Source organism: Vicugna pacos, chromosome 5, assembly GCF_048564905.1.
Source record: "Vicugna pacos chromosome 5, VicPac4, whole genome shotgun sequence".
Lineage (NCBI taxonomy): Eukaryota > Metazoa > Chordata > Mammalia > Artiodactyla > Camelidae > Vicugna > Vicugna pacos.
In genome coordinates, this window is record NC_132991.1 from 69063510 (window position 1) to 69090539 (window position 27030).

At 44.6% G+C, this 27030-nt stretch overlaps 1 protein-coding gene and 2 long non-coding RNA genes across 7 annotated transcripts in view; 1 reads left to right on the top strand and 2 right to left on the bottom strand.

The window, feature by feature from the left end:
* The window catches only part of LOC140696445 (uncharacterized), a 198439-nt gene that overhangs the window by 83631 nt on the left and 87778 nt on the right, over nt 1–27030 (top strand). Inside the window, exon 4 of one of the 5 annotated variants that reach the window (XR_012072795.1) lies at nt 26029–26135. The exons of the other annotated variants lie outside the window; for them this stretch is intronic. This is a non-coding gene — a long non-coding RNA (uncharacterized lncRNA). The remainder of the gene's footprint in view (nt 1–26028; nt 26136–27030) is intronic. 5 annotated transcript variants of the gene reach the window in all.
* On the bottom strand, nt 356–5019 carry FZD7 (frizzled class receptor 7). Its single transcript, XM_006220167.4, has one exon. It carries the CDS (start codon nt 4159–4161, stop codon nt 2437–2439), a length of 1725 nt encoding a protein of 574 aa, XP_006220229.3. The 5' UTR covers nt 4162–5019; the 3' UTR covers nt 356–2436.
* On the bottom strand, nt 6004–26632 carry LOC140696446 (uncharacterized). Its single transcript, XR_012072797.1, has 5 exons — nt 26545–26632; nt 25093–25151; nt 20775–20904; nt 6444–6585; nt 6004–6247 (listed from the first exon to the last, which is right to left on the bottom strand). It is a non-coding gene; the product is annotated as an uncharacterized lncRNA (long non-coding RNA).

Sequence of the window (27030 nt, forward strand, 5' to 3'; positions counted from 1 at the left end):
AGAGTAGTAAAAACATGGATCAGATAGCACCTCTCTAAAAGAGAAGCTTATTCTGTACCTTCAGTGAATTATCCAAAGCAGGATGTGAAAAAGCTTAGGGGTATGTGTGGTAGGGTGGTGTGGAGAGGCAGGAAGCAGCGACAACAGAAAAAAAATTAAAGGACAGTTAAGACATTCATTACACTCTGTATTTTAAAAGGCACGAAGAAAAGACCTCTCTCTCTCTCTATATATATATAAAACATCTTCCTCTACGAGGGACACATCCAATGGTGTCCCTCCACACTATCTTTCCATAATACAAAATTCTGTTCTTTGGCTTATATAGGAACCATAAACTAAATAAACGTCCACTTTGTATTTTTTAAAAAATTTATTTGTGATCTGTACATGTGATAAAGTGGGGCTTCCTTGTAGACTTTTAAAGGCAAAAACAAAACAAAAATCCAAAGTAAAAATGTATAAATACAATATATATTTTCTTACAAAAATGGGAGATTTACAAAATATACATACTGCACTTGTCTCTATTTTACAAATTTCACATGCAAGAGATACAACACAAAAGATGCCAAAAACTGTGTAGTGGGAGTTTTAAAAATCTGACAAATGAGACATTTTGAAGGTTTAAGAAACACATAGTCAATGTTAACTTTAATATAAAAAGCAGCTCCACTCAACCGAACATTATGTATATAAAGTAACTTGTACTCCTGACAGTACACTCTATGATTTTAAAAACCATTTAAAACAGCATTTAAAAGCTGTTTTGAGAAATAGGATAGTGTTGCCAGATTGGGTGGTGTCAAACGTGGAGTAAAGGTTAGCTCCCATGATGCTGTTTAGCTTTAGACCATTATGCAAAAGAATTGGAGTTCCATTATAGAAAAAAAAAGTACATGATCTAAGATTAATAAATTTCAGTCATCCAGCACATTTCAAAGAACTCCAGAATTACTTTGAAGTTTACCTTTTTTTTAATGACTTTCCTTAAAAATGGGGTCCATGGTTTGAACTGTCCTCTTCACTAACATTTCTGCAGGTCACCTCCCCCCCTCCCTGCCCCAGCCACACAAAGACAGGGTCAGCATACACATGATATTTTATGAACGGTTTTATAGAACAAAGAAAACAAGACAAAATGGTTCTTTACTTTAAAAAAATTTTTAACTTTCCTTTATTATGAGGCTAAAGGCATTATGCTGCTTTTATGTTGAAGAATTCAAATTGGAGGAAAAAAATAAAAAGAAAACCTAAATGCAGGTTTATGGGAAGAAAAAAAAAGGAGAGATTTCCCTGAACGTTTTAACAGAGCCTGTTGGATCATGTGTTCTGAATTAAATTTACTTAAAGCAAACATAACAAAACCCCTTGCATTTCCTTTAGCCAAGTCAGAATGTCTGATGGAAAGGGTATGGACGCACACTGCCCTTCACTTTTCCTTAAAAAGGAATGTTTATCTCAACCAAATTAACATCCAAAGGGAAATCTCAGATTTGCGCTGCTTTGCCTATAAAAGTTGCTGTCTTCACAGTTATGCCTTTCCACAGGGAGACACTTGTTTCCTCTTTTGTCTCTTACAACAAAGACAAGGGGAAAAATGCATTCCTGTTTTGAAAAGCAACAAGTCATCACTTCTTTTCAGGATATTAAACCAAATAAAACACCCTTTTCCCCCCTCCTGCCTTCCCCCAGAAAATAAAAAAGTAGTAGAATAACCTACTACTCGCCTCCTTTCCCTCATTGCAAAATGTTATCTTCATTTCTTTTGCATCCTGCACTAGGATTCTAGGAGGCAGGCCTCCCAAGACTTCAAAATGCTTAGGGGGAGAAAAACAGGCAGGAGGAGGAGGGGAGGAGAGACTGTAATGTCTGACCCTGGAAATTAACCCATCTGGGCTCCAGTTTGGCCCCAGTGAAAAGAGATTATGGTTTGACCACCGCTGGACAAGAACACTGCAGGGAGCCCTCCCGTTTCCCAACAAAGCCGCCCGCTGCAGACAGAGCTGTACCTTTCACCCGGGCCTCACAGGAGTGAGGACAGGCCACTTATCTTGCAGCAGGGGAATCGCTTACAGTCCCAGTTCAGCCCCAGAGCCCGGAAGAACTCACAGCAACCTTCTGATCTCAGTCTTCTCGATTGGCCCAAGTCAGCCCGTACCATACAGGATTAACATCATTGTTATCATTATCATCATCATCATCCTGCAAGTCTTTGCCAGAAGTCTTTTCATCCAAACGGTCTCTCCACTCAGGCTTCCTTTCCAAACCCATTCCCTGTCCAGAGTCTACATACATCTTCTCACTTCCAGGTCACTTCTCATTGGAGGGGAAGGAGGTTACAGAAGCAAGCCCCCCACCCATCAGTTCTTTCCCTACCTCTCCTTAACCCCTTGGAGGGGGTGGGAGAAAGAAGGGTAGGGGTGGGGCCGGGGCTCATACTGCAGTCTCCCCCTTGCTGCTGTGGCTGAGTCTGTGGTAGAAGCGGCGCCACGACTGCAGGGTTTTGCCGGACCAGATCCAGAAGCCAGTGGTGATGCCTACGATCATGGTCATCAGGTACTTGATCATGAAGACGGTGAAGTCGGGGCTCATGGGCGGGAAGTGGCCGGGCGGGCAGGGCACCGCGTAGCTCTTGCACGTCTGCAGGAGCCAGGTGCGCTCCCAGTGTTCGCGGAAGGCCTGCTCGTAAAAGTAACAGGCCAGGACGATGGTGGCCGGCACGGTGTAGAGCACGCTGAAGACGCCGATGCGCACCATGAGCTTCTCCAGCTTCTCGGTCTTGGTGCCGTCGTGCTTCATGATGGTGCGGATGCGGAAGAGCGACACGAAGCCTGCCAGCAGGAAGGACGTGCCGATGAAGAGGTAGACGAACAGGGGTGCCAGCACAAAGCCTCGCAGCGCGTCCACGCTGGACAGGCCCACGTAGCACACCCCGCTGAGCAGGTCCCCGTCCACCTGGCCCATGGCCAGGATGGTGATAGTCTTGACGGCGGGCACTGCCCACGCGGCCAGGTGGAAGTACTGCGAGTTGGCCTCGATGGCCTCGTGGCCCCACTTCATACCGGCCGCCAGGAACCAAGTGAGCGACAAAATGACCCACCAGATGGAACTGGCCATGCCGAAGAAGTAGAGCACCATGAAAAGGATGGTGCAGCCCTCCTTCTTGGTGCCCTGCGCCACCGTGCGGTAGCCGTCGTCTGAGAAGCGCTCCACGCACACGGCGCGGTCCTCCAGCAGGAAGCCGGCCACGTGCGCCACGGCCACCATGAAGTAGCAGCCCGAAAGGAAGATGATGGGCCGCTCCGGGTAGCTGAAGCGCCGCATGTCCACTAGGTAGGTGAGCACGGTGAAGAGTGTTGAGGCGCAGCACAGTACCGACCACACGCCCACCCAGAGGCGGGCGAAGCGCCTCTCCTCCTCCTTAAAGTACATGAGGCCGTTGGCACGGCCCGGCTCGCAAGGGGCGCCGCAGTCGCGCTCGCCCAGAAAGCGGTAGCCCAGGTAGGGGGGCACCTTGAGCTGGCGGGGGCACGAGAAGGGGAAAGCGGAGCGGCCCCTACCGTCAGCGGCACCCGGGGACAGGGCGGTGAAGGGCAGGTCGGGCATGTAGGGCGCGGTGGGGTAAGCGGTGGGGCCGCCGCCGGGGCCCCCGGAGCCGTCGGACGTGTTCTGGCCCACGCAGATCTCCCCCGCGCCGTGCACGGGGAAGTTCTCGCAACGCAGCCGCTCCGGCCATTGGAAGCCGAACTTGTTCATGAGAGCCTCGCAGCCCTGGCGGGCACGCTCGCACAGAGATCGGCACGGCGGGATGGCCTTATCCAGCACGGTGCACACGGGTGCGTACATGGAGCAGAGGAAGAAGCGCAGCTCGGGAGAACACTGCACCTTCACTAGCGGGTAGAACTGGTGCACCTCGAGGCCCGCGTCCTCTTGGTTCGTGTGACCCAGCAGATTGGGCAGGATGGTCTGGTTGTAGGCGATGTCCGTGCACAGCGGGATGGAGATAGGCTGGCAGAAGCCGTGGTCTGGCACTGAGATGCCCTTTTCGCCGTGGTACGGCTGCGCCCCGGTACCCGCGGGCAGTGCGCCCAGCAGCGCAAGCACCAGGGTGCACAGGCCCAAAGGCGAGCGCGACGCTGCCGCGCGGGGACCCCGCATTGCCGGGCGCGGGAGCAGCGGCGCTCTCAGCCCGAGGAACGCGACGAGGCAGCCGGGAGAGGCTGGGATCCGGGGAGGCGCCGCCGCGCCGGGCGCATGAGAGTCCTCCCGGCGCCGGGGCCGGGCCGTGGGCGGGCGCGGAGCCGAGGGCGCTGCAGCTGGGGTGCTCGCGCCGCGGGGGCGCCGCCGCCGCCTCCGCCTCCGCCCAGCACTCGCGCAGCCGCCGGGGGCTCAAATTCGTCTGCCTGGGCTGGGGGCGCCGACGGGGGTTGGGGGCGGCGATTTCTTCTCCCGCAGCGACGTAACGGTGCGGTTTTTTCTGCGTCGAGCAGCAACAAGCGTCTCCGGTTACCCTTCAAAGTTTGCCCAAGTCTCTCGACTCAGCGCACAGTAACGCGCGCGCCCCCCCACACCAGGTCTGGCACCCCGGCAGGCGAGAGCCCGGCGCCGCCGCTTGCTAGCCGAAGCCGCCGACTATGCGGTGCGGCTCCGCCTCCCCGCCTTGAGGCTCCGCTCGCCGCCGCCGCCTCCTCCTTCGCCTCCTTCTCCACTCCCTGCTCCTTCTTCAGCCCCAAAAGCTTGGCCCCAAGTTTCAGCCAAACGGCTGATTTTCTCTCTGAGTCCGATCGGCGTCTTGGAGCCAAGAGCTCAGCGAGTTCTTTTGGGGAATCCTGTCACACTGTATCTGAAGCTGCGAGGCCCCGTGCCCGCGGCCTGGCCTGGCCTCTCCAACCCTGCACAGCCTTGGCCGGTGAGTCCCGGTGCCCGCCACCGCCGCCGCCGCCCGCCGGGAGGGAGCGCAGAGTAACGCCTTGGAGCGGCGCGACTCGCCAGAAGAAGCGTCGGGCTCTCTGGGTTCCGGGCCGCCCCGCCCCCTCCCCTCCCCCCATTCACAAACCACTCCGGGGGCGGGCCCTCGAGCTCCAGGGCGGCCCAATGGCAGCTTTTGTTTTCTGTGTGGCGGCCTCCAGATTGGGTGGAAGTCGGAAGGGGCGGGCGAGGGAACCCGAGAGGCGCTGTCTGCAGCGCTCTGGGCGGATTCCTGAGGGGAGGGGCAGGGGGCTGGGAGGGAAAAGTTAAGAAAAACTTTTATCCTGAATTCGCTGCGAGGGGACCAGGGGTAGGGTGGGGGTATTGGGGGGAGGTAAGCACACCAGAAAGGGAATTTGCTTGAAAGATTTGTTCCTCTTCCGGGTACACTAAAATACACATTCCTGAACAGAAGGGCGCACCGGTTAAGGCTTTTGCGGAGAGAAGCTGAGAATAGAGCGGAGCCTCAGCAGAGAAAGACGTGACCTGCAGTCACGTTAGTCCTACCCGGGCTGAAAATGCTGAGCTTGGCGGGGGACTTTTAGCAGGATCCTTAATGTGGGGTTCGGTATGAGGCAAGGCGGTGCGCCTCGCCTATGGCTTTTCTCTCCCCAGACCCTAACAGACCACGTGAGGCCACCATCCCCTCTCACCTCCTCTCCTGGTTGTAAAAAGGAGGAGGGGCTGCGTGCGAGGAGAAATCGGAGTCGGGCGGAGGGGACCGACTTAAGGCGGGAGGAAGTGCAGACCCCTCCCAAGGGAGAGGGCCCGGGAGCGCCGGGCGCGGGGCACCCCCGCCTCAGGCCACCCTGCCCACGGGCAGGGCCCAGAGTCTAGGGATCTAGTATAGGAAGTTATAAGAAAACTAAGACAGTGTTGTGGGAAATGGTTATAAAAAACCTGCGACCAAGTGCCCAGGAACTCTGTACGGTTTAAAGCGCGTATTTGATTGCTCTGTTTTCCTCAGTTCTGCGGCGTGTGGTCGTTAGGGATCCCACCTTCGTCGCAGAAGCAATGACCTGAGTCTTGGAATCTGCGTAGAAAAGTTTTATTGCTTGTTAGAAACCAAGGACATTTGCTAATTAAAGAGTTTTCAAAACATAAAGAGAGGTTATCCTTGTTCTCGGGTAGCGCTTTCTGATTGGCAAGCGTTCTTTTGTTCCCGATGAAATCTTCGCTCGGCTATAAGCACTGGGCGCTCGCGCGCGCTCTCTGGTAACACCAGCTGTGATCAGAAGTTACTGGGCGGGGACGGAGGAAGGTGTCTCCCCTTTCTCTGGACAGCGAGGAATATCAAGAATTCCCATACGGGAAAGTGACATGTTGAGAAAGAAAAAATGTGCTTCTCTCTTTCTCTTAATTTCTCTCTTTCTCTTAATCTCTCTCTCTCTCTCTCTCTCTCTCTCTCTCTCTCTCTCTCTCTCTCTCTCTCTCTCACACACACACACACACACACACACGCACGCACGTACTCCAACGCCTTAAGAAATGTTAGCCGAGCCCTTCCTTCTGCCAGTCTCAGTTCCCGTCGCAACAGCCCTGAGGCATTTCTGATCAGGATGCCTGTTTGCAGAAGTTGCTGGTGAGTCTCTTCTCCAGCAAGAAAAACTGATCCTGAAATCAAAGAGAATTAATTGGGTTCCCTTCCACGGGAGACTTTGGCTTCCTCTGTTTCTCTTTTATTTATTTTCTATCACTGGTTTACTGGAAATCTGTCCTTCCACTTCACAGTTCTTTGTCCTCTCCACCCGTTAATGGGTCTGGAGAGCCAAATCATTTAGCCAAGGTAGGGTGTCAGACTGCTCATGTTCTCCATCCGGCCCTCAAAAGAAATCCTCATCTTTTTCCTCCAAAGCATCAATTTCCCCTTCGCACCTGGGACCGTATCTTTTTTTCTGTGGGGTATCTGCATCAAGGCAATATGAAGGATTAATGATACTTTCTGTAAAAATGTTTCATTTCCTACTTGTATTTTTTAAGGGCTCTTCTTTTTCTTTCTAAATGATTATTCCTATTACCTAACATTAGAGAGTATTGATATTGAATGCATTGAAAGATGTTGTGTAAGGACAATGCTGCTTTGCTTTGTCATTTAAAGTGTGTGTGGTGGGGGATTGGAAATTCCTTTTTCTCTCTGTGAGCTTCAGGATATACTCCTTTTCTAAATCAAATTTTCATGCTTACTCATCAGGCCACAGATCTAAGTCTTCTTTGTTTATTGAGGGAGAAATTGCAAACACTGTCATCAAGTAAAATGAAAATGGACAGGATGAAATACTGTCTTAAATACAACTAAAATCAATTTTGTTATGAGCCTTCCCTCCTCATATTATAGTATAGCCCCAAACAGTTCCCTGATGAGGTAATAGGGATGGTTATTTGGAAAGAAAAAAAAGAGAGAGAGAGAGCCCTTAAAAGGACAAGGGATGGATGAAATATTTTACAAACAATCTACGTGTAAGATGCAGAAAACCCATCCTTGTTTATCTAGATGAAATGTATCACAGATGGGAGTCCTCTTGCTCTGACCCAGGCAGACAAGTACAAAAAAAACAGAGAAGCAAAGGCCATTTTTTTTGAAGAGTGTTTTGTTTTGTTTTTAGGATGATTTTTAAAAAACCACTCCAAAATTATTCTGACAAATAAGAATTTGCTGTTTCTGAGAGGGGTGCAGTAGCTTCCTGTGCCTTACATGCTATAGAATGTTGATCTCAAGGAGTTAAGTCATAAAAGGAAGTAGATCAGAAAAGCCAGTTCATAGTGTAGGGGGCTAAAGAGTCTGTTTTAGGCTCTATGATAAATATAGTAACATTGTTCACGTTCTGTTCAGAATCAATTTAATTGTCTTTTCCAAGTAACACCTTCCACACCCAATTCCCAAAGCCACTAACTGGTATCTTCTTTGGAGAGATTAGGGTGGAAAATTTTGTAACTGTCTGCTGCAAGACTTCCAATTGTCCCTGCCCTTTAAAACAACAAAGGCGTTTATTTCTTCACATCATAGTCATATGGTTCCATAGAAAAGTGATGCTATTCATTGGCTCCAGTTATTTAAATGTTACTTATTTTGGCCAAATCCCAGGTTTATCTGGTTGAATTACATTCTGATGTCAGGCCAGATTTGAAAATGGCCACCTTCGTGTTGCCATAATCCTGTGGTTGTAGTGAAACTCCAGCTGCAAGAATTACTCATGCAAGACAGGAAAGGGCAGCTTTTAGCATATACTTCCCTTTCTGGCCTCTCTTTTACCAGACAATCTATGACTTTGTAACACCAAGGACTTGGAATTTCCAGTTGCCAGGTTGCCATTGACTTCTTTTCATTTTAGTTTGAGGTGTTGGATCATTCAAAAAAATGGGAACATTCTTATTCCTAAAGCAGACTTTCAAGTTTTATGAAAGTTAGAGATGTCTGGATTGAATTAGAGGAGGGCTATGGTGAAATCCTGTTAGGTAGGCTAGGCCCTGCCGTGTAGAGGTGGTTTATAAGGTAGATTCAGTGACTGAATCTGTTTGAACATTTTCCTTGTTTGAGAGTTGTATTAGTTACTATAGTTGTATAACAAACTACCCTGAAACATAGCAGCTTAAGATAAAAAATATTTAATATCTCATGGTTTCTGTGGGTCAGGAATCTGGGTGTGCTTTTCTGGGTCCTCTAGCTTGGGTCTGTCATGAGACTGCAGTCAGGGTGTTGATCAGGGCTGCAGTTACCTCAAGGATCAACTGGAAGAGGATCCATTTCCAAGCTCATTATGTGGCTATTGTAGGCTTCAGGTTCTTGCTGACTATTGGCCAGAGACATCAGTTCCTTGCTAAGTGCACTTCTCACAAGGCCACTTATAACATGGCACCTTGCTCCCCTCTAGGGAGAAAGTGCTCAGAGAGAAAGAGCGAGAGAGCACACAAAAGATGGCAATCAGGATGGAAGTCATGGTCTTTCATAATCCAATCTTAGAAGTAATATGCTGTCACTTTTGCCTTACTCTATTGGTTAGAAACAAGTCATTAGGTCTACCTACAATCAAGGGGCAGCAGGGATTATGCTGGGTTGTGAAAATCCATTGAAGGGTGAGAATCACTGCCCTTGATCTGTCCAGAGAAAGGGTCACATAAACAACACATGTTGATTGGTTATAATGCCACTTGTCTCTGCTGGAGTCAGAACAGAACCCTAACTCTGACCAACTGTTTCTTCAAACACATGTCATTGGATCAGAGGGAGAAAGAATGTGGGAAAGTTAATTAATACAAGACCATCAGCAACCCTAGGTAAAAACCTCCAAGTGCAGAAGGTAGCTGTTCTGGGGAGTCAAATTTGTACTCAAAGGACCAAGCGTATGGACTGAGTCTATAGAGAGACTGGTTATTTGGGCTATAAGGTAAAAGCACCACTGGGAATCACTAGGTCATATGTTTGGCTAAAGACTGGGGACTCCATTACTATGAAGAAGGGAAGAATAGAAACTGAGAGACAACTTGCAGCCTCCACACTATGCTAAGGACTTTATATCTTACCACAACTCAGAAGAAAGAGATCTCTTGGGTCTTTATAGATAATTCCTATCTTGCAACACTTTTGCAATCACTTAATTGAAACAACTCAATGTCAATTGCAGTCCTAGAAAATAGCTTCTCAAATGCTTCATCCAGGCCATTGAGCAAGGTGAAGGTGGCTGCAAGCCTGAGCCTCGTTAGTCAACCCTGAACAGATGCCTCTTGGGCTGGTGTTAATCCTCGGAGGTTAGCCTTCTGCAGCTTCCCAGGCCCCAGGAGAAAGTCAGAAGACACTTGTGTTTTCACCCTTTTGCAGGCCCTGGTACTATGGTCAGTGAGGTTCTCTCTAGTTGCTGGAGTAGACAGGCAGGCAGGTGGCTTCATTAATGGGGCTGGTGGGATTCTAAGGGAAGGAGCTAGGAAACAGCTGTTGTGACCTGGTTTTCTTGTCTACTTTCAAAAGAGATGTTCCCGTCTCTATGCCAGTCTGGACAATAATGATGTGTAGGAAGGGTGGCAGAGGTGGTTAGTACAGACTGGCTTGTTCTACTTTTCACCACTGATTTCCTGTCCTGCCTCAGGCAAGTCACTTAACCTCTCCGGCTCTCCAGGGTGTTGTGAGAGTTAACGAGATAATATTTACAAAATTCTTTGTGATCTATAGGCAAAAATATCATGACTGCAGTATACTGGTTTAGTTACATGGATGCAAATCATGGAAATGAAATAAAAGACCAAGTTATGTGCATATTTTATGGCCCTGGCTCTGCTGAGGTTGTGATTTTTTTTTTTACAGTGGCATTCTGATAAATGTTTAATGACCAGCTCTCCAGGAAAAAAGCCCTGATCTATACATTTGCCAATTTCCATGGTGTAAATGCTACTACCTTGGTTGAGTTCAAGTCTCACGATGTCACTGCACTTGGACTTCGAAAAAGATGCACATAATCAGGTCTCACAAGCCCCCAAGTGCTGATTCTAGCACACTACTGAGTTTACAGGACTTATTCTTTTCAGATTATTTTCAGTATCAAACATAGGTGGTTTTTTTTTAAAATTTTTTTTGGAGGAAGTAGTTAGGTTTGTTTGTTTGTTTGTTTGTTTCTTTCTCTCTTTCTTTCTTTCTCTCTTTCTTTCTTTCTCTCTTTCTCTCTTTCTCTTTCTCTCTTTCTTTCTCTTTCTTTCTCTCTTTCTTTCTTTCTATGGCAGTACTGGTAATTGAACCCAGGACCTTGTGCATGCTAGGTACACACTCTACCACTGAGCTATACCCTCCCCCCAAAATAGTTATATTTTTAATAGAATGACTACCATTTATAAGGTACCAGGTGCTTTAGGTACACTAACTCTAATTTTATAATGATGTTTCGAGGTTCCAGATTTAAGCTCCTTTTTATAGTAGCACAGGCTGGACTAAAACCTGATTTATAACATTTTTTTACCTCACACTGTACCACTACTTGATGTCTTCATAGTAGGTATCACTAATTTTGGTCCTTTTATAGGTCTGATCAAAAGCCATTCCAAAATTTAGAGAAGCCTCAGAAATTTCTAGGCTTGGGCTATCAAGCTCAGATTGGTGATGACCCTCTGAATATTGTACCTAATAGGTTTCAAACCCACTTGTTGATGACCACCAATTTTTTCATATTTTCCAAGGAACAATTTAATTCCCGTTGCTGAAATTTGCAGTGAGTTTCTAGATTAGGAGATGTGGGTGCTCTGCTCCAGCCCCTCGAGGGCAGATGGGAAATCTGGCAGTGTATCAGGCCCTCCCCATCTTGGCAGGGCAGGACAGCTAGCAGAGAGCTAGGAGAAGCTGCAGGAGTAAGACTCACAGTAATAATGAAAGCCCTCAGAACCTTCTAGAAGAGTGAAGATGGGAGTTACAGCAGTGGATCTTAAACCTGGCTGGTCATCAGAATCATTTAAGGAGTTAAATTTTTTTTCCCCAGAAGTTTAGGCCCCACCTTAGACACGCTGAGTCAGAATCTCTGTCGTTGGACTTGGGGATTTAATTTTTAAAACCTCAGTGAATTAGGTTTGAGAATCGCTGACCCAGACTCATATTCTAAAGCAGCGTATTGTGTCCCTGATGCCTCATAGAAGGTCTTTGGTCTTGCATGAAGTCCCTACTACTTGACTGTGTTTTGACCTGAAGGATGGAATAGTAAGAACCGTAAAGGAGGTTGAGGTATGTGAGGGGTGTGTGTGTGAGTGTGTTATGTGTGTGTGAGAGACTAAGAGAGAGAAAAAGGGAGGGGGGAGAGAGGTGGTTGGATAAATGTCTGGTTGTATGATTTGTGCTTGGGTCTGAGACTTTCTTTGTGAGTCTCAATGAGTTCACAGTGGCTGTTCTAAAATGTAACACTACTACTCTAACAGTGCATTCACAGCATTTCTGCAGACTGATGTTGCCATCCTTGCACCTTGTCCCACATGAACCCTCACCCAGATGACTGAGCCGGGAGTAGGCAAGCATCTGACTCAGCCATGGGGTTGTCTGGCATAAGATCTCTGTCCAACAGGTGTGCCCACTTATACAGTGACCACTCAATCAGAGCCTTTCATTTGGGAAATCTGAGTGTAAAATATATTGGCAAGAAGCTGAGAAACATTCCATGAGAAAGGAACAAGCAGAAACCAGGGAGCAGTAGAAGCTTGGGAGAAGCAAGAGCCATGAGGTAGGGAGGTGAGTAGGGAGAGCACTCACTTAGATGGTGGAAACAGGAGCCTGGATGGGAAGACAGGGTAGTGGAGGCCTTCCCTGGTGGAACGCCATGGAGGAAGGGAGGAAGGAGGAGAGGGTGGATGGAAGGAAGGAAGAAAGGGAAGAAGAAAGCCCAGAAGGAAAAGTAGGCAGGCAGGCAGGCAGGAAGGAAGGAAGGAGAGAAGAAACATTTGTTTTTAAAGGAGAAGATAAGAAGACCAAGTCACAAGAGCTGTTTCCTAGCTCCTTCCTTGGAATCCCACCATCCCCATTAATGAAGCCACCTGCCTGCCTGTCTACTCCAGCAACTAGAGAGAACCTCACTGACCATAGTACCAGGGCCTGCAAAAGGGTGAAAACACAAGTGTCTTCTGACTTTCTCCTGGGGCCTGGGAAGCTGCAGAAGGCTAACCTCCGAGGATTAACACCAGCCCAAGAGGCATCTGTTCAGGGTTGACTAACGAGGCTCAGGCTTGCAGCCACCTTCACCTTGCTCAATGGCCTGGATGAAGCATTTGAGAAGCTATTTTCTAGGACTGCAATTGACATTGAGTTGTTTCAATTGAGTGATTACAAGAGTGTTGCAAGAAAGGCATTGTCTACAAAGATCCAAGAGATCTCTTTCTTCTGAGTTGTGATAAGAAAGAGAAATGCATGCTCTAAAGCATATAAAGTCCTTAGCATGGTGTGGAGGCTACTAGTTGTCCCTCAATATCTGTTCTTCCCTTCATAGTAATGGAGCTTCCAATCTTTAGCCAGATGTGTGATCACTTGGAATAAAGACTTCATATTAAAGCTTCCCTGTTTCTATTCACCAAGTTATAGCCAGTGGAACATCAGCTGTATTGTTGTGTGCAAAATAAAGGGGGTAGATGTGCTTTCCTCACCTCCTGATGGCTGAAACTCCGGGGTTTATCGTATATCATGAGGTGACCTTGGAAAGGAAAAAAAAAGATAGGAGTCTGGGTCCCTAACACTGAGGTGCTCCATACCAGCTGGGGATAGACTCCCTCTGGATTTCTCCAATATGAGATCAAAATAAACTATGTCTTGTTTAAGCCAACATTATTTTAGGGTTTCTTATGCCTCTCAGTCAAGCCTAATCCTAGTTTATCTCATGGGGCCTGGCACATAGTAGGTATTCATCAAATGTCAGTTTCCTTCACGGTCTTTCTTTGAAGGTTCTAGAGCTCTTTTGATATTACTTCTATTCTCTCTTCTATTTTAGTGCCTACCTTATGCCACCTATTCATCTCAAAGGTCCTTGAGAGCAGGAACTGTGTTTTATTTTCTCCTTTACCTTTCACAAGGCTCCATTTGTTGAGGGGGAGGGTTTAGCTTAAGTGGTAGAGCACATGCTCAGCATGCATGAGGTCCTGGGTTCAATCCCCAGTACCTGCATTAAAAAAATTAATTAAATAGACCTAATTAGCCCCTCCCAAGACAAACAAAACAAAAACTTAAAAATAAATAAATACTTTTTAAAAAGTTTCTATTTGTTGAATCAGATTGTGTGATTCGTCAGTCAGATGAAGTTCAGTGAAAATTTAAAACTATGAAGTGCAGAAATACAGGATGGTGAAAGACTAGCGAGGGACACAAGATCTGGGAGTCATGATAGACTACAAGCTAAACGTGTCAACAGTGAACTGTTTTAAATTGAACATACTTTGGGATGCATGAACCAACTTAAGTGGCATGAAGGAACCAGCAGGAAGAGTAACCCAAATGTGGTAAAAATGTGATCCTCAAAGGGGAGGTTGGGGTGTGGTAGTGTTAGAGAAATTTAATAATAAAAAAACTACTTAAAAAAAATGAGTTCCTGGATCCTACCCTGGGGGATCAGCTTGAAAATCTCCCCCATGGGCATCGAATGTGTAGCCAAGATCCAAAATAGCTGATGAGAAGGCAAGGTGAGAATATTAGGCTGTTTCCCTTGGAAAAATTAGGAATCATTTAACAGTCTTCCCAAGTATAGAGAAGTTTGTTTTAGGATAGATATGGCGCATTTCTCTCTCCAGAGGATCAAACAGAATAAAGGCTTCAGTTACAGCCAAGGAAATGAGAAGAATTCTCAGGGTCCTGATCCAGCCGCCAACCCTTTGGCCTCAGGCAAATTGTTTAACCTCTGTGGGCCAGTTCCTTCACCCAGGAAGGCCAGGAACCTGGGCTTTGTGATCTGGCCTGGCTCTGAGAGCCTCGGGCTTATTTGGGTGTTCCTCCTCTGGACCAGGACTTCCCGCCATAGGGGCTTTTTTGTGTGTCATGTGGAGGTTACCCACAAAGCCAAGCTGGTCTCTCCCCAGCTCCTGATAACTGGCACAGTTGAGCCCCTTCGCTCACCGACTATGCCCGTGTTCCAAGAAGGCGGGCACATGGTCCCCTGAGAGCGCCCCTGAGGGCCACTTGCCCATCGTATTTCTTCTGGTTCAGCATTTCCACATAGTCCTCACTCTCTCTCCTGCCTCCTTCCTATTATTGTAAAACAGTGCTTTACGCTCTAGAGCCAGGCTCTTCAATTAAGGTGCAGACAAAGTGGTTTGACTCCACTTGATTAAAAACTCTGACTAGGACAGAACGCAAACCTCAAAACATTTGCCTTTCAAAGCCACAAGAAGGGGGGAGAGAGAAACTGTTACAGGATCTCGAATTTGCCAGATGTCAGTTTAAAGGGGCCTAAAGAATTCCTAAGCCTTTGTTTACCAAATCCTCTTTCTCCCCAGTCAGAACCTCACTGAAGCTGGGGCCTGTGGCTACCTTTTGCAGGAGAGGCCACTGAAAGGCCAAAGCTAGATGGTGAAGGGCTGAGGGTAGGAGGGAAAACATTTGAATTTTGTTTTTTCCTCTTAATTATCCAGGGCTGCCCTTTGAGAAATCTGTTCTCTTTGCATTGGGAAATAAACTCTTAATCTCCACCAATGAGGGCAATCAACCCATTTACTAAATAAACAAAGATCATTGCAGACTGGCTGCCCCTCTTTGTGATTTAATTTGAGAATGGCCTCACCTGAGGGAGGAGCCAGGCGTGGCTGGGCCCGAGCAACTTGGCGGGGTCTCTAAAGGGAGGTGGCAAGTTGAAGAGGTGGTTAAGAGAAGGTGGAGGGAGCTGGGTTGAGGCTAAAAGGGGCTTTGAGGGTTTCTTTTCATTTGTAAAATCAGAGCCCCTCCATGGCTCAGGTCTTACTTTCTGAATTTATTTGGGGCTTTCCGTTGTAAGGTGTTAATTTTGGCTTTGAAATTGTGAAGCTGGTAAAAGCAACTTTTATTAGAATGCTGGCTATCAGAAGTCTCTGGGATGGGAACAGAGAAGTCCTTTATTTCTTAGCTCACTCTCTCATTAATTTGTAGAGGAATCTCTCTCCTTGCTTTTAATTCCCCTCCTTAGTCACCAGTTACTTTGTTACTTTGTTTTTAAGCAGTCACAGAAGTTTATTCAAATCCTGGGTAGTTACACTGCGATGTGGTGCTCAATAAATGACTGAATGAATGAGTAAGGCAGGTATGTTGAAAAGGATAAAATAAAACCACATGGCCTTTATTTATTTAAAAATATATATTTTTACGGATTACAGTGTGCTAGGCACTGCTGGGAATATAATGTACCCTTGCCATCATGGAATTAATAATCTGTTTTTAAAATTGAAGTATAGTTGAGCTGATTTACAATGTTGTGTTAGTTTCTGGGATACAGCATAGTGATTCAGTTATACATATATTTTTCACATTCTTTTTCATTTTAGGTTATTACAAGATGTTGAATGTATTTCCTTGTGTTATACAGTAGGACCTTGCTGTTTTTTCTATTTTATATATAGTAGTTAGTATCTGCAAATCCCAAACTCCTAATTTGTCCAGCCCTCTTTCCCCTTTGTTAACAGTAAGTTTGTTTCCTATGTCTGTCAGTCTGTTTCTGTTTCATAAATAAATAAATTTGTGTCATATTTTAGATTCCACATATAAGTGATATCATATGATATGTGTCTTTGTCTGACTAACTTCACTTAGTATGATAATCTCTAGGTCCATCCACGTTGCTGCCAATGGCATTATTTCATTCTTTTAAATGGCTGAGTAGTATTCCATTGTAGATATATACCACATTTTTATCCAGTCATCTGTCAATGGACATTTATGTTGCTTCCACGTCTTAGCTATTGTAAATAATGCTGCTATGAACACTGGGGTGCATGTATCTTTTTGAATGATAGTGTTCTCCAGATACATGCCCAGGAGTGGGATTGCTGGATCATATGGTAACTCTACTTTCAGTTTTTTAAGGAATCATGGAATTAATAATCTTGACAACCAAACGAATCTGACTTTTTTGTGATGACCTTGAGTTCATCTCAAAATTATAAGGAGAATTTGGCACTGAGCTAGAAGCCAGTCTAGCCTGTGATTAAAAAGGAGGGGTTGAGTTGGAAAGTGGTTTGGGGATTTATTTTTTAGCGAGGATATCAGAGTTCAGTAATTCTTCTCTTTGACTTCACAGATGAGAAAACTGAAGCCTAAGGTGGTGGATTGAGTTGCCCAAGGGTTCAGAGAAAGAACTGGAACTAGGATTCACATTTTTGGGTTTCTGGCCCTGTTCTTTAATCCAAAAGCTTTGCATTTAATGGCATCGCTTTCTTTACCTATCTATTTATTTATCTCGCCCACCCTGGAAATGACTTGTGAAAAATCAGAGGTGACTGGCTAAGCAAGGACCTCAGAGTGGCTTGTGCTTGGGAGATGCACACAAGGCTGGTGAGTACGGCTGCTCTGCTCACAGGCCATAGTCTGAGTTGAGCCCCCACAGCTGTGCTTTGTCAGGAAGGAGCCGGAAGGGGGGTTGCAGAAACCACTGTGAGGACCAGCCGGACCCCAGCGGTGGGGAGGGACTTGGTGCAGTTCCTGCTGGCTGTTTGAACTGAGGAAAGGAAGGGCTGTTGGCCTGTTCCTGTGACCTCCAGCAGACTTGTGAAGAGCTGCTACCAAAACGGGGGAGTTTTGAAAACAGGCCAGGAGGTGGGAGAGGAAACATTTAGAGAAGAGATAAACAAAAGAGGCGACAGACTTCTCACTCTAGCAAAAGGAGCTTTGGTTTACCTGTGAAACTTCACTCCTCCTCTTCCCTTAGCCTGAAATTTATAATGCTAGTCCACCACTCCCAGAGATGACCCATTATTTTAAAGCCTTAGTTCTGAGGACCATATTGGTCCTGCTGTGTCTTAGCACCCAGCGTTGATGATACCTTGATTTAAATTCCAGTTGAACAGTTGAGAGAAACCCAGCTGACGCATTCCAATCTCTGGTATTAGTCATATCATTACTATTTTTATTAACAGCTAATGCTTATTGAGGGCTTACCATGACTGAGCACAGTGCTAAATCCTTAACCAGCACTATCTCCTTGAATCTTTATCCACACAGCAGCCCTTTGAGGTGGCCACTATTTATTGGACCCATTTTATAAGTAGGGAAATCAAGGTAAAGAGAGGTCCAGAATCACACAGACAGTGGGTAAAGAACAAGACTTTGAACCCCGTTCTCACTTTGAAGAAAAAAAACTTCTGGGAAGGAGAGAAGTGAAGGGAGAAGTTGAGTCTGTTCCTAAGAGTGTGAGCCACCTAAACACCTAAGTTGCCTGGCCTGGAGAAAGCCCTGAGAGCAAACAGACAGGGGAGCTGGTGTATTCTGCGGAAGCCTCCTTGGGGACAAGTTTCTATCTACCTTCTTTGTAGCCAGCTGTTTTAAGAGGACATCACAAGACCAGGACATTCATGGGGTGCTGGATCACTGTAAGGTGTGTAGGATGCTGGACCTCTCCTAGGAGACATAGCACATTTCTCACTCTGCTCAAGGGAGTGATAAAAGTAGTTTTTTCCATTAACTATTTTGGGAGCTTTCATTTCTGTTGTTGTGGAGACTCCTCTCCCCTTTCTTTGGAGATGCTGTTTGAGAGTAATAGTTAAAGTAGAGGTTTTTGTGGATTTGAATCCTTGTTCAGCAGCTTGTTAGTTATGTGGCTTTGGATGAGCTGCTTAACTTCTCTGGGCCTCAGTTTCTTCATCTGTAAAATTATGCTGATAGTAGCACCTGCCTCAGAGGATTATGAACATCAAATGAGACAATGCAATGAACTTAGTGTCTGGCATGTTGTTCATGCTCAATAAGGGTAATTATTATTGTTCTGTAACGGTTTAAAGAGACAGTGTTGGTCTAGGCAGATGGGGGCTAAAGTTTCTGGTTTCTCAGAAGGTCACCAGCATCCTCTATGCTGTTGAAAATGAAAATACTATAGAAACGGCAGGGCCAGGGCAAAGTCATGTTTCCAGATGAATCTTTGCAATGAATTAATACGCTGAAGAGATGGATATTCTCTCCCCTAAATTCATCTGTTTGTATTTATTTATTTACTTACTTACCTATTTACATATATATCTTTATTTAAATGTAGTCAGTTTACAGTGTTTTGTCAATTTCTGGTGTACAGCATAATGCTTCAGTCATACAGGAACATACATATATATATATATTTGATTTCATATTCTTTTTCACCATAACTTACTACAAGATATTGAATATAGTTCCCTGTACTATACACTATGTATATACTATATACTATGAACTTATTGTTTATCTATTATACATATATTAGTTAGTATCTACAAATCTCGAACTCCCAATTTATCCCTTCCCACCCCCTTCCCCTGGTAACCACAAGTTTGTTTTCTATGTCTGTGAGTTTCTTTCTGTTTTGTGAATAAGTTCATTTGTCTTTTTTTTTTTTTTAGATTCCACATATAAGTGATATCATATGGTATTTTTCTTTCTCTTTCTGGCTTACTCCACTTAGAATGACAATCTCCAGGTCCATCCATGTTGCTGCAAATGGCATTATTTTATTCTTTTTATGGCTGAGTAGTATTCCATTGTATAAACATACCACAACTTCTTTATCAAGTCATCTGTCAGTGGACATTTAGGTTGTTTCCATGTCTGGGAAATAGTGCTGCTATGAACATTGGGGTGCATGTGTCTTTTTGAATTAAGGTTCCCTCTGGATATATGCCCAGAAGTGGGATTGCTGGATCATATGGTAAGTCTATTTTCAGTCTTTTGAGGAATATCCCTACTGTTTTCCATAACAGAGATGGATATTTGAAAGTTGCTGCAGACTACAGTAGAAGCTACCGAAGAGAAAGCTTTCTCTTCCAAATCTGCATGCCTACAACTCATAGAAAAAAGATATTTTGGGCATCCTATGTTTATTTCAACCCATGTCCTTTTTAGGCAGAGCACTTTCAGAGCCAAGAACTGCGCTAAGTACAAATGAAAGAAAAAAGAAGTTATTTTTCATTCCTAGGCAATAGGCACATTTATCAGCATGATCACAATCTTTAGAGAAGCTAAACTTTTAATGGAAAACAGGGAGAAAATTTAAGTGGTACTTTTTTTAAACCATGCTTTATATTATTGTCCTGCTCATTTCTTTTAGAATACAAACCAATTCAAAATGCCCTACAGAGCATTTAAAATTTACCAAGCCTGTGCAAATGGAAGAGTTAGAAATAGTTATTTGCTATACGGCAAGCCCCAGGCAGGCAACATCTGCATCTCAGCCATGTTTGTATTTCCCAAGAGACTTTGTATAAGGTGGGTGCTTAATACATATTGGTTGAATAAATGAGTTGTTGTTTTCTTTCTTTCGCAGTTCAGTTTGTTGGTTTAAAAGAATCTTCCTCATCACAATTTCCGAAAGCTTAAACACTAAGATTTGTGTTTATGTATGTATGTAAAATAACAATTAATTACAAAATGCTGTTTTATGTTGTAGCTAGTGAAAAATAGTGGCCTCTGTTTTATGACTTATATAAACCAGTAAGAGCTTTGAGCACCCACAGGCTTAGAACACTATCTTACTGTTTAAAGATTCTTTCAATAAATATTTAAAAAAAAGAAAGAAAGAAAGAGAGAGAGAAAGAAACCCTCACAATTGCCAGAAAGCCTAATGTGTTTTTACCTGTGTTTTTTAGGGAGGTTAAATAACTTGCCCAAGATCATAGAGAGAGTAAGTTTTGGGGTGGGATGTGAACCAAGGCAGTCTGGCTTAAGAACTAGAGGCACTGCTTGATGACACTGACCAACATGAGGGAGGGGTGTGCGTTGCTGGCCATCAAGCAGCTCTGGCTGGAGAGAGCTCACCTCTGCCTGAACTCCAGGGAGAGAGGGGTCTCTTTAAAGGGTTCCCATTCCGTTTTTTCTGACAGCTTTAATTGTTAGAAAGTCCTTCATTATATTGAACTGAAATCTGCATCTCCAAGGCTTCCATTGATCTTCACAGTTCAAATTTAATCCCTCTTCCACACAACTGCCCCTCAGATACGTGCATGCCACCCTTCCCCCACACCTCCTCCTCCTCTGGACTGTTTGTGGGAACAGTGGAAATAGGCCCTCCCAAGATTGAAGGCCCCTAAAGCAGCCGAGGCTGAGGGGAGGCTGGACAGGGCTTATGTAGGAGGCGGAATATTAAATCAGGTATTGTAAATAGCTCTTAGGCAATGTTTAGAATGGTAGGCAGGAATTCCCTAGGAACCAGCCGAGGATCACTCACCATCCCTGAATTATACACTTCCCGGTAACACAGACATTGCCGTAAGATGTAATTGGTCCTGAAAGTGGTGAGCACAGTGGAATAGCAATGACTTGAGCTCTCTGATTTGTAGCTGAGTCTTTATTCCGGCCTAGATGGGGTTCAGTGGGAAAGGGAACCAGACACAAAATTAGTGAGGATGAGACCAAAAAGACATCATAGTGGGGAGGGGCCTGAATGGGGATGCAAAGTAGGTTCTCCAGCAGGAATAATTTGTGTCACCCTGATGGGATTGAAATGGCAGCAAACCTTTGCTAAGTGGAAGGGATGTATGAATAATACCGTGGCAAGAGAGCCAGAAATGCCGATTAAAAAAAAAATTCTGTCTTCTCCCTGAATTACATTGTAGACATAGAAATGCATGTATATGCTATGGGGTGGGTAGAATACATGGTATAAAGCAGCTGAGGCCAGCTCCCCTAGGGAAGCTCAGTCCAGAGGAATGAAGGAGAAGCACCTTATGGTAGCTGTTTTAAGGGTGTCCAACCCACACCCTGACCCAGCCTTTCAATAGACTTATGGCACCTGATGAATGGATGGCTTTTCCTTGTTTAATCACACAGCTGAATATCTCTAAATGGTCAGCAAAGATGTGATAGCCCCAGAGCTCAGTGGAACCCCAGTCTTGATCAGAACTGAGATCCTTTGAAGAGGCAGCAGAGATAACCAACTAAAAAAGACACCTTCATTGTGTGCAAATTCATGTGTTCAGTTGGTCTGTTCACAACCTTGTGTGCCGGGCATTGTGCTCAGCTCCACATACACAATGGTAAACAAGACCAGCACAGTCTGTGCACCATGCCGTGCAGGCGTGCCAGGCGCCCATCATGTGCAGAGCTCTGTGTTAGCCTGGGTTGCTTTGCAGGCTCTGAGGGTTCCGCCCTCTTCCATCCTCTTCTGACGGCTTTCAGGAAGGAGATGTGGAGGGTGAAAAAAACTGTGCTGTTGGAATAATGATGTTTCTGGGGGCAGGAAGGCTGGACGTCGGGACTGCAAGGCTGACTGTCTTCTCAGAGCTGTGAGGTCTGCAGCTGCCAGGGCTTCTTGGAGAAGGAATACTCACAGGACTCCCCAGCCCCTGCCCTTGTCAGCTTTTACTTCTGTCTTATGCTTGAAGGCAAATTCCCCTTTGTCTAAATTTGGATATTGTTCTCTCTAATGGAGAGGAGTAAAAGCCTAGCAATGCCAGCTTCCCTTGGAAACTCAAGCCAAGCCTTTGAGCAGATAGTCATTCCTCATCCTCAGTCTCTCGGAGTCTCCCGGCAATTAACGTAACATGACACGAGGCCCATCAAGATAAGGATCCCAATGGCCACAATGGCTTCCCTTTCTTCCCTTGGCCCTTCTTTATTGCTCTGCACATTATGCTCGCTTCCAGCAGGGAAGAGTTTATAAGCGTGGGGCGAGGCGAGCCTGTTCTGCAGGCAGCTCCCCACAAGGCTTGTGTGAGGGCTCCAGGGACAGAGATGCATTTCCCTTTAATAAGCTTCTCACACTACATTAAAGATAAAAGGGGAAGGGAAATATTTATATTCTGACAAAGCAGCTCTTCCCTTCAGGCTCTTGTTTTATTTATTAACTTGCTCTGTCCCTTTTCCAGTCTTTCTCTGTGTTTCAGGGGCTAGGCATTTCCTCTCCTTCTCCCCTTTAGTCATTAATTTTGCGGGTGAGTGACAGTGACAGGGGAACTTTAGAATCGTTGTCAAAGAGGTGAGGTTTGTATGTGGGCGCCATTCCCAGGTGACACAAACAGCTGTTCCTCTGCCCTCCTGGGTGTGCTCCCCATTACCACCCTTATTACATAGCGCTGGGACGGCAGAATGCAGCGTGCTGGCTAAGTTATGTCATTTAAAATGAAGCCATGTCAGTCCAGCAAATTGTTCAGACATACAGTAACCTGACCGCGTGACTGTATATATCTGGGGCTTTTTCGATTTTTTGTTTATGACACATTTTTTTCTCTCACTGAGGTGATGATCTCTTAAGTACTCTTATTTCCACCAGCTAATCTGCCCAAAGCCAATAAAACACAGGTATGCTGTTTTGAATTTTGATTCAACTCTTTTGCACTGATTATCATTAAACCTATTGTTCCCAAGCCTGTGCTAGTTTGTTAAAGAGTTAATCCTCTGAACAGCCCCCTTTCCCTCCGAGGAGTCACCTAGATTAGTAGTCAGGAGAGGAGGATGTGTGTATGTTTTGGTGGGTGACGGGGCTGTTTTAGGCTCTGCTCAGTTGGCCTGTATAATACCTGGGAGTATTCATCCTGTTTTCCAAGTACAAGCTCTTTCATAGTTTGGTAATGACTTTTTAAAAAAATGATACATAATCATCAATTAAAAATTCAAAGTACAAAGATGGCAAAAATTGACCTACCTGCCCACTTGTGGAGAAGCAATATAGGGTGATGGTCAAGAGCACAGACTCCAGAGCCTGAAGCCCTGGGTTTTCCTCTTGGCTCTCCCAGTTACTACCTGTACCACCATAGGAAGCACCCCCATGCTGGTTTCCTCATCTGTAAAATGGGGATGCTAATAATATCTACCCTTCAGGAATCTTAGAAATATTGAATATGTAGATGCAGGTAAAGCACTTAAGGTAGCATTTGATACACTGTGTTGTTAAGATAACACATAACAAGAATTACCTATTGCTACTGTTACCATCCAAAAATAAAAATAATTGTATAGTAATAGGATTATGTTACTCATGCTTTTAAAAGTAATTTAAAACATTAGGTTTGGCTTTACCTGAACTTAACAGAAGAAAAGCACTCAGGTGAAATGGATGAACTTCAAATATTAGTTCCTGAATGACAAGATATATTAATTCTTAAAAGATCATTCCCAAGTTAAGGAAAAAAAAAAAAGATGAAAATCAACTAAATGTTTGGATGGGTAGATTTGATTGACTTCCTGCCAGGTGATGAGATGTTTTAGTGCTCTTTTGTTTCTACCTGTCTCCCAATTTTTGATGCTTCTATTATTTTTAATTTGTTTGGGTTTATAGCACCTATGTTCTGATTTGCATTCATTTATTTCTCCAGAGGTTTAGTCCTCTGCATTTAATATTTATTTCTAGTCCTCTTATCAAACTTTCACATTGCTAATCCTCTAATTTGATCAGTTTCTTGACTGCTAGATTCCATTGTCAAGTAGCTATTCTCTTTCCTTTTCCCCCTACAGAAGGACTCATTGTTATATTCCCTGAATTCCTTCATATTTGAGAATGTCTGACTCACCCCTCTGTATGCAAAGGGCTGCTTGCTAGGGGTAATGTCCTTGGGTCACCTTTTCTTCCCTTCAGAATCTTGCAGGCATTCTTCCATTACCTTCTGGCATGGCATGTTGTTATTTAGAAGGATGAAGCCAGGTTCATCACTTTCCTCTTGTAGGATGCTTAAAGACTTCTTTTTCCTTAAAGTCTTTTTGATGGTTCAATATCAAATTTTCCTAGTTTAGAGTGAAACCTTTTTAATCTGCAAACATTCCTTGAGTCTGGAGAAATTTTCCTGTATTATGTATTCAAATACTTTTTCCTGTTCTGTTTTTTGGGGTGAAGAGGAGGCTTCTCTTTCAGGTAGAGACACCAATTTATCCTCTATTTCAATTTCTTTCTTTACAATTGCTTTGCCTTGTCCTTCTGTTTTAACTTTTATTACCTCAAATATTTCCCAGATGTGTTTGTTTCATTTTTGGGGTGGGGGAAAGGATTGGCCTTTTTTGTGCCTTTATTTTTTCTCATTTTAGAAGATGATGTATGTTTCTTTAGCTGTTCAACCTCTCCTTTTATCTCATTCTTCAGCTAGGTTTTTCTTTTTTCTTTTTCTTTTTTTTTTTTTTCAATTTTGAGCTCCCTGAATGCTTGTCCCTGAAAGTTACCCAAGAGGCAGTTCCCACCCTGACACCAATAATATAACTTGAGGAGAGAGAACAAACAGAAAAAGTTAAATGACAATCAAAACCCTCCATAAGCTCAAGATGAGTCATCAAGACATCAGATGCTGTGGGTGTTCAGAAGAAGGAGTAGTTACTGAGAGTTGGTGATTAGCATGTTCAAAGAACTGGGATAGAGGGCTGAGCAGCACTGCAGGGAAAGCTGCAGGGGACAGGCGTGGTGCACAGTGAGTCCTCCAGTCTGTGAAGATGTGGCAGGAGAGGGCAGATGGTAGTGGGGATCGCAGTGTGAGCTGGAGCCACACTATGGAAGGTTCAGCATGGTGGCTGGGTCACCAGCCTTCAGAGTCACACAACCTGGGTAGAGGTCTTCACTCTCTTACCTGCTTGCTAGGTGACCATAGGCAATATGCTTGATCTCTCTTAGCCTCGCTTTCCTCATCTGTAAAATAGGAATAATAATATAAACCATCTTGTGCCATTGTTAATGAAGATTAAATGAGATAATTCATCTAAAGGCAGGGTGATTAGCACATTGTAATAAATGCTCAATAAATGCTGGCTATTGTTGTGGGAAGCTTTGGGTCCCTAACTAGATTGTGAGGTCGCTGAATTCAGAAGGGACTGTATGTTATTTCTCATTGTATACCTAGCATGTAGTAGATGATCAACAAATGTATGATGAATTTATTGTATCAGGTTGTATTTCATTGCAAGTAGCAGAAACCTTAATTCAAACTGGCTTAAGCCAGGGATTGTTGGACTGTAGTCAAATCTAGCCTGGTGCCTGTTTCTATACAGTCCATGAGCTAAGAATGGTTTTTACATTTTTAAATGTCTGGAAAAGAAAATCAAAAGAAGAACATTTTGAGAAACTTGAAAATTATATGAAATTCAAATTTCAGTGTCTTAAATAAAGTTTTATTGAAACGCAGACACACTCATTCATTTATGAATTGTATGTGGCAGGTACTGGCAAACTTCTGTAAAGGGCCAGGGAATAAATATTTTAGACATTGGGAATGGTATATCCTCTATCGTAACTATTCAACTCTGCCATTGGAGCATGAAAGCAGTTGTAGGCAATAACCTTAGAAGGGAGATCTGAGGACAGGAAACAGTGAAAAACTGGAAAGGCACCTGGGCAAGGAGCCAGGTCTCCTGGGTGCGTGGCTTGACTCTCACTAACCAATGTTAGCATTTTGGTCAAGTCACTGAACTCCTCTGGGTCTGATTGTCTGCAATCAAAAGGGTGGGACTAGATTTTGAAGACTTCTTTTAGCTCTGAAAGTTCTCTTTTTTCTGTTTTGGAATCTTAGTGTAACTACCTGAAGGTGTGTGCAGCAAGTGGAAGACTTCAATAACAAGCAACAGAAACCAACTCTAGTTCATTTGAGCACAAAAGACAGTTATTGAGGATATGATGGTAGGTCACAGAACTAAAGGTAAAGCAGAAAACAGAGGTTCAGAGAGGACAGGAGCCAGAGCAGGTCCTTGGGTCCTGGCAACAGGAACTAAGAAATAATCTCTTCAGGATACTGCAATCTCAGTTGAACTCTGATCATTCTCAAGAACATTCCAGACTGAAATTCTCCTGTTATGTTTCTATCCCAGAACTGCCATGATTGTATCCAATAGGGAGGGATTGTTCCCAAAGCCAAATGAGGGGCTATTACTAGAAAAAGGGGGAATGGATATGAGGCAGATATCCATGACAGAGTGAAGGACAGAGTTGTCTAAACGCTAGACATTGTAGCATGAGGAGCCAACAAAGGATTCAAAGAAATCAAAATGGTAGCATGAGTTCCTTGCTCATTCTCTCAACAAATACTTACTGAATTTGTGAATGGTGGTTTGGAGGACACCAAAGAAATATAATGACCTTTGAGGCCGCTGGGAAAAGTTGCTTGGATTTTACTCAGGATGATCTGGGAACAAAATCTGAATCATTAAAATACATCCAGGCATATGCAACTGCAGCTCATTATAGGAGAATGTTAGGTAATTCTCTAATTACACGCGTTACACTGTAGGCAGAGGATCCGGAGACAAGTGACTTACCTCACATGTCAAGGGGCAGAGCTAAAAGCAGGACTTGACTTCCCGTCTTGAATAACTGTTCAGAACCAGCTGCTTAGCAACCATGGCCTCCATTCAGATACATCCTTACTGAGTATCTGCCTTACAGCTTCCGTAAAAGACGCTGAACCTGTCTCTGCTTTAGGTGCAGCCTTGAGCTGAAGAGTATTGAAACATCCCTGGCTACTGTCAGAAAAGCTGGGGGCGGGGGCGGGGGGCGACTTACAGGAAGAAGGACTTAT

Coding starts and splice junctions, on each gene's coding strand:
- FZD7 (XM_006220167.4), bottom strand. CDS start 4,161: ATGCGGGGTCCCCGCGCGGCAGCGTCGCGCTCGCCTTTGGGCCTGTGC.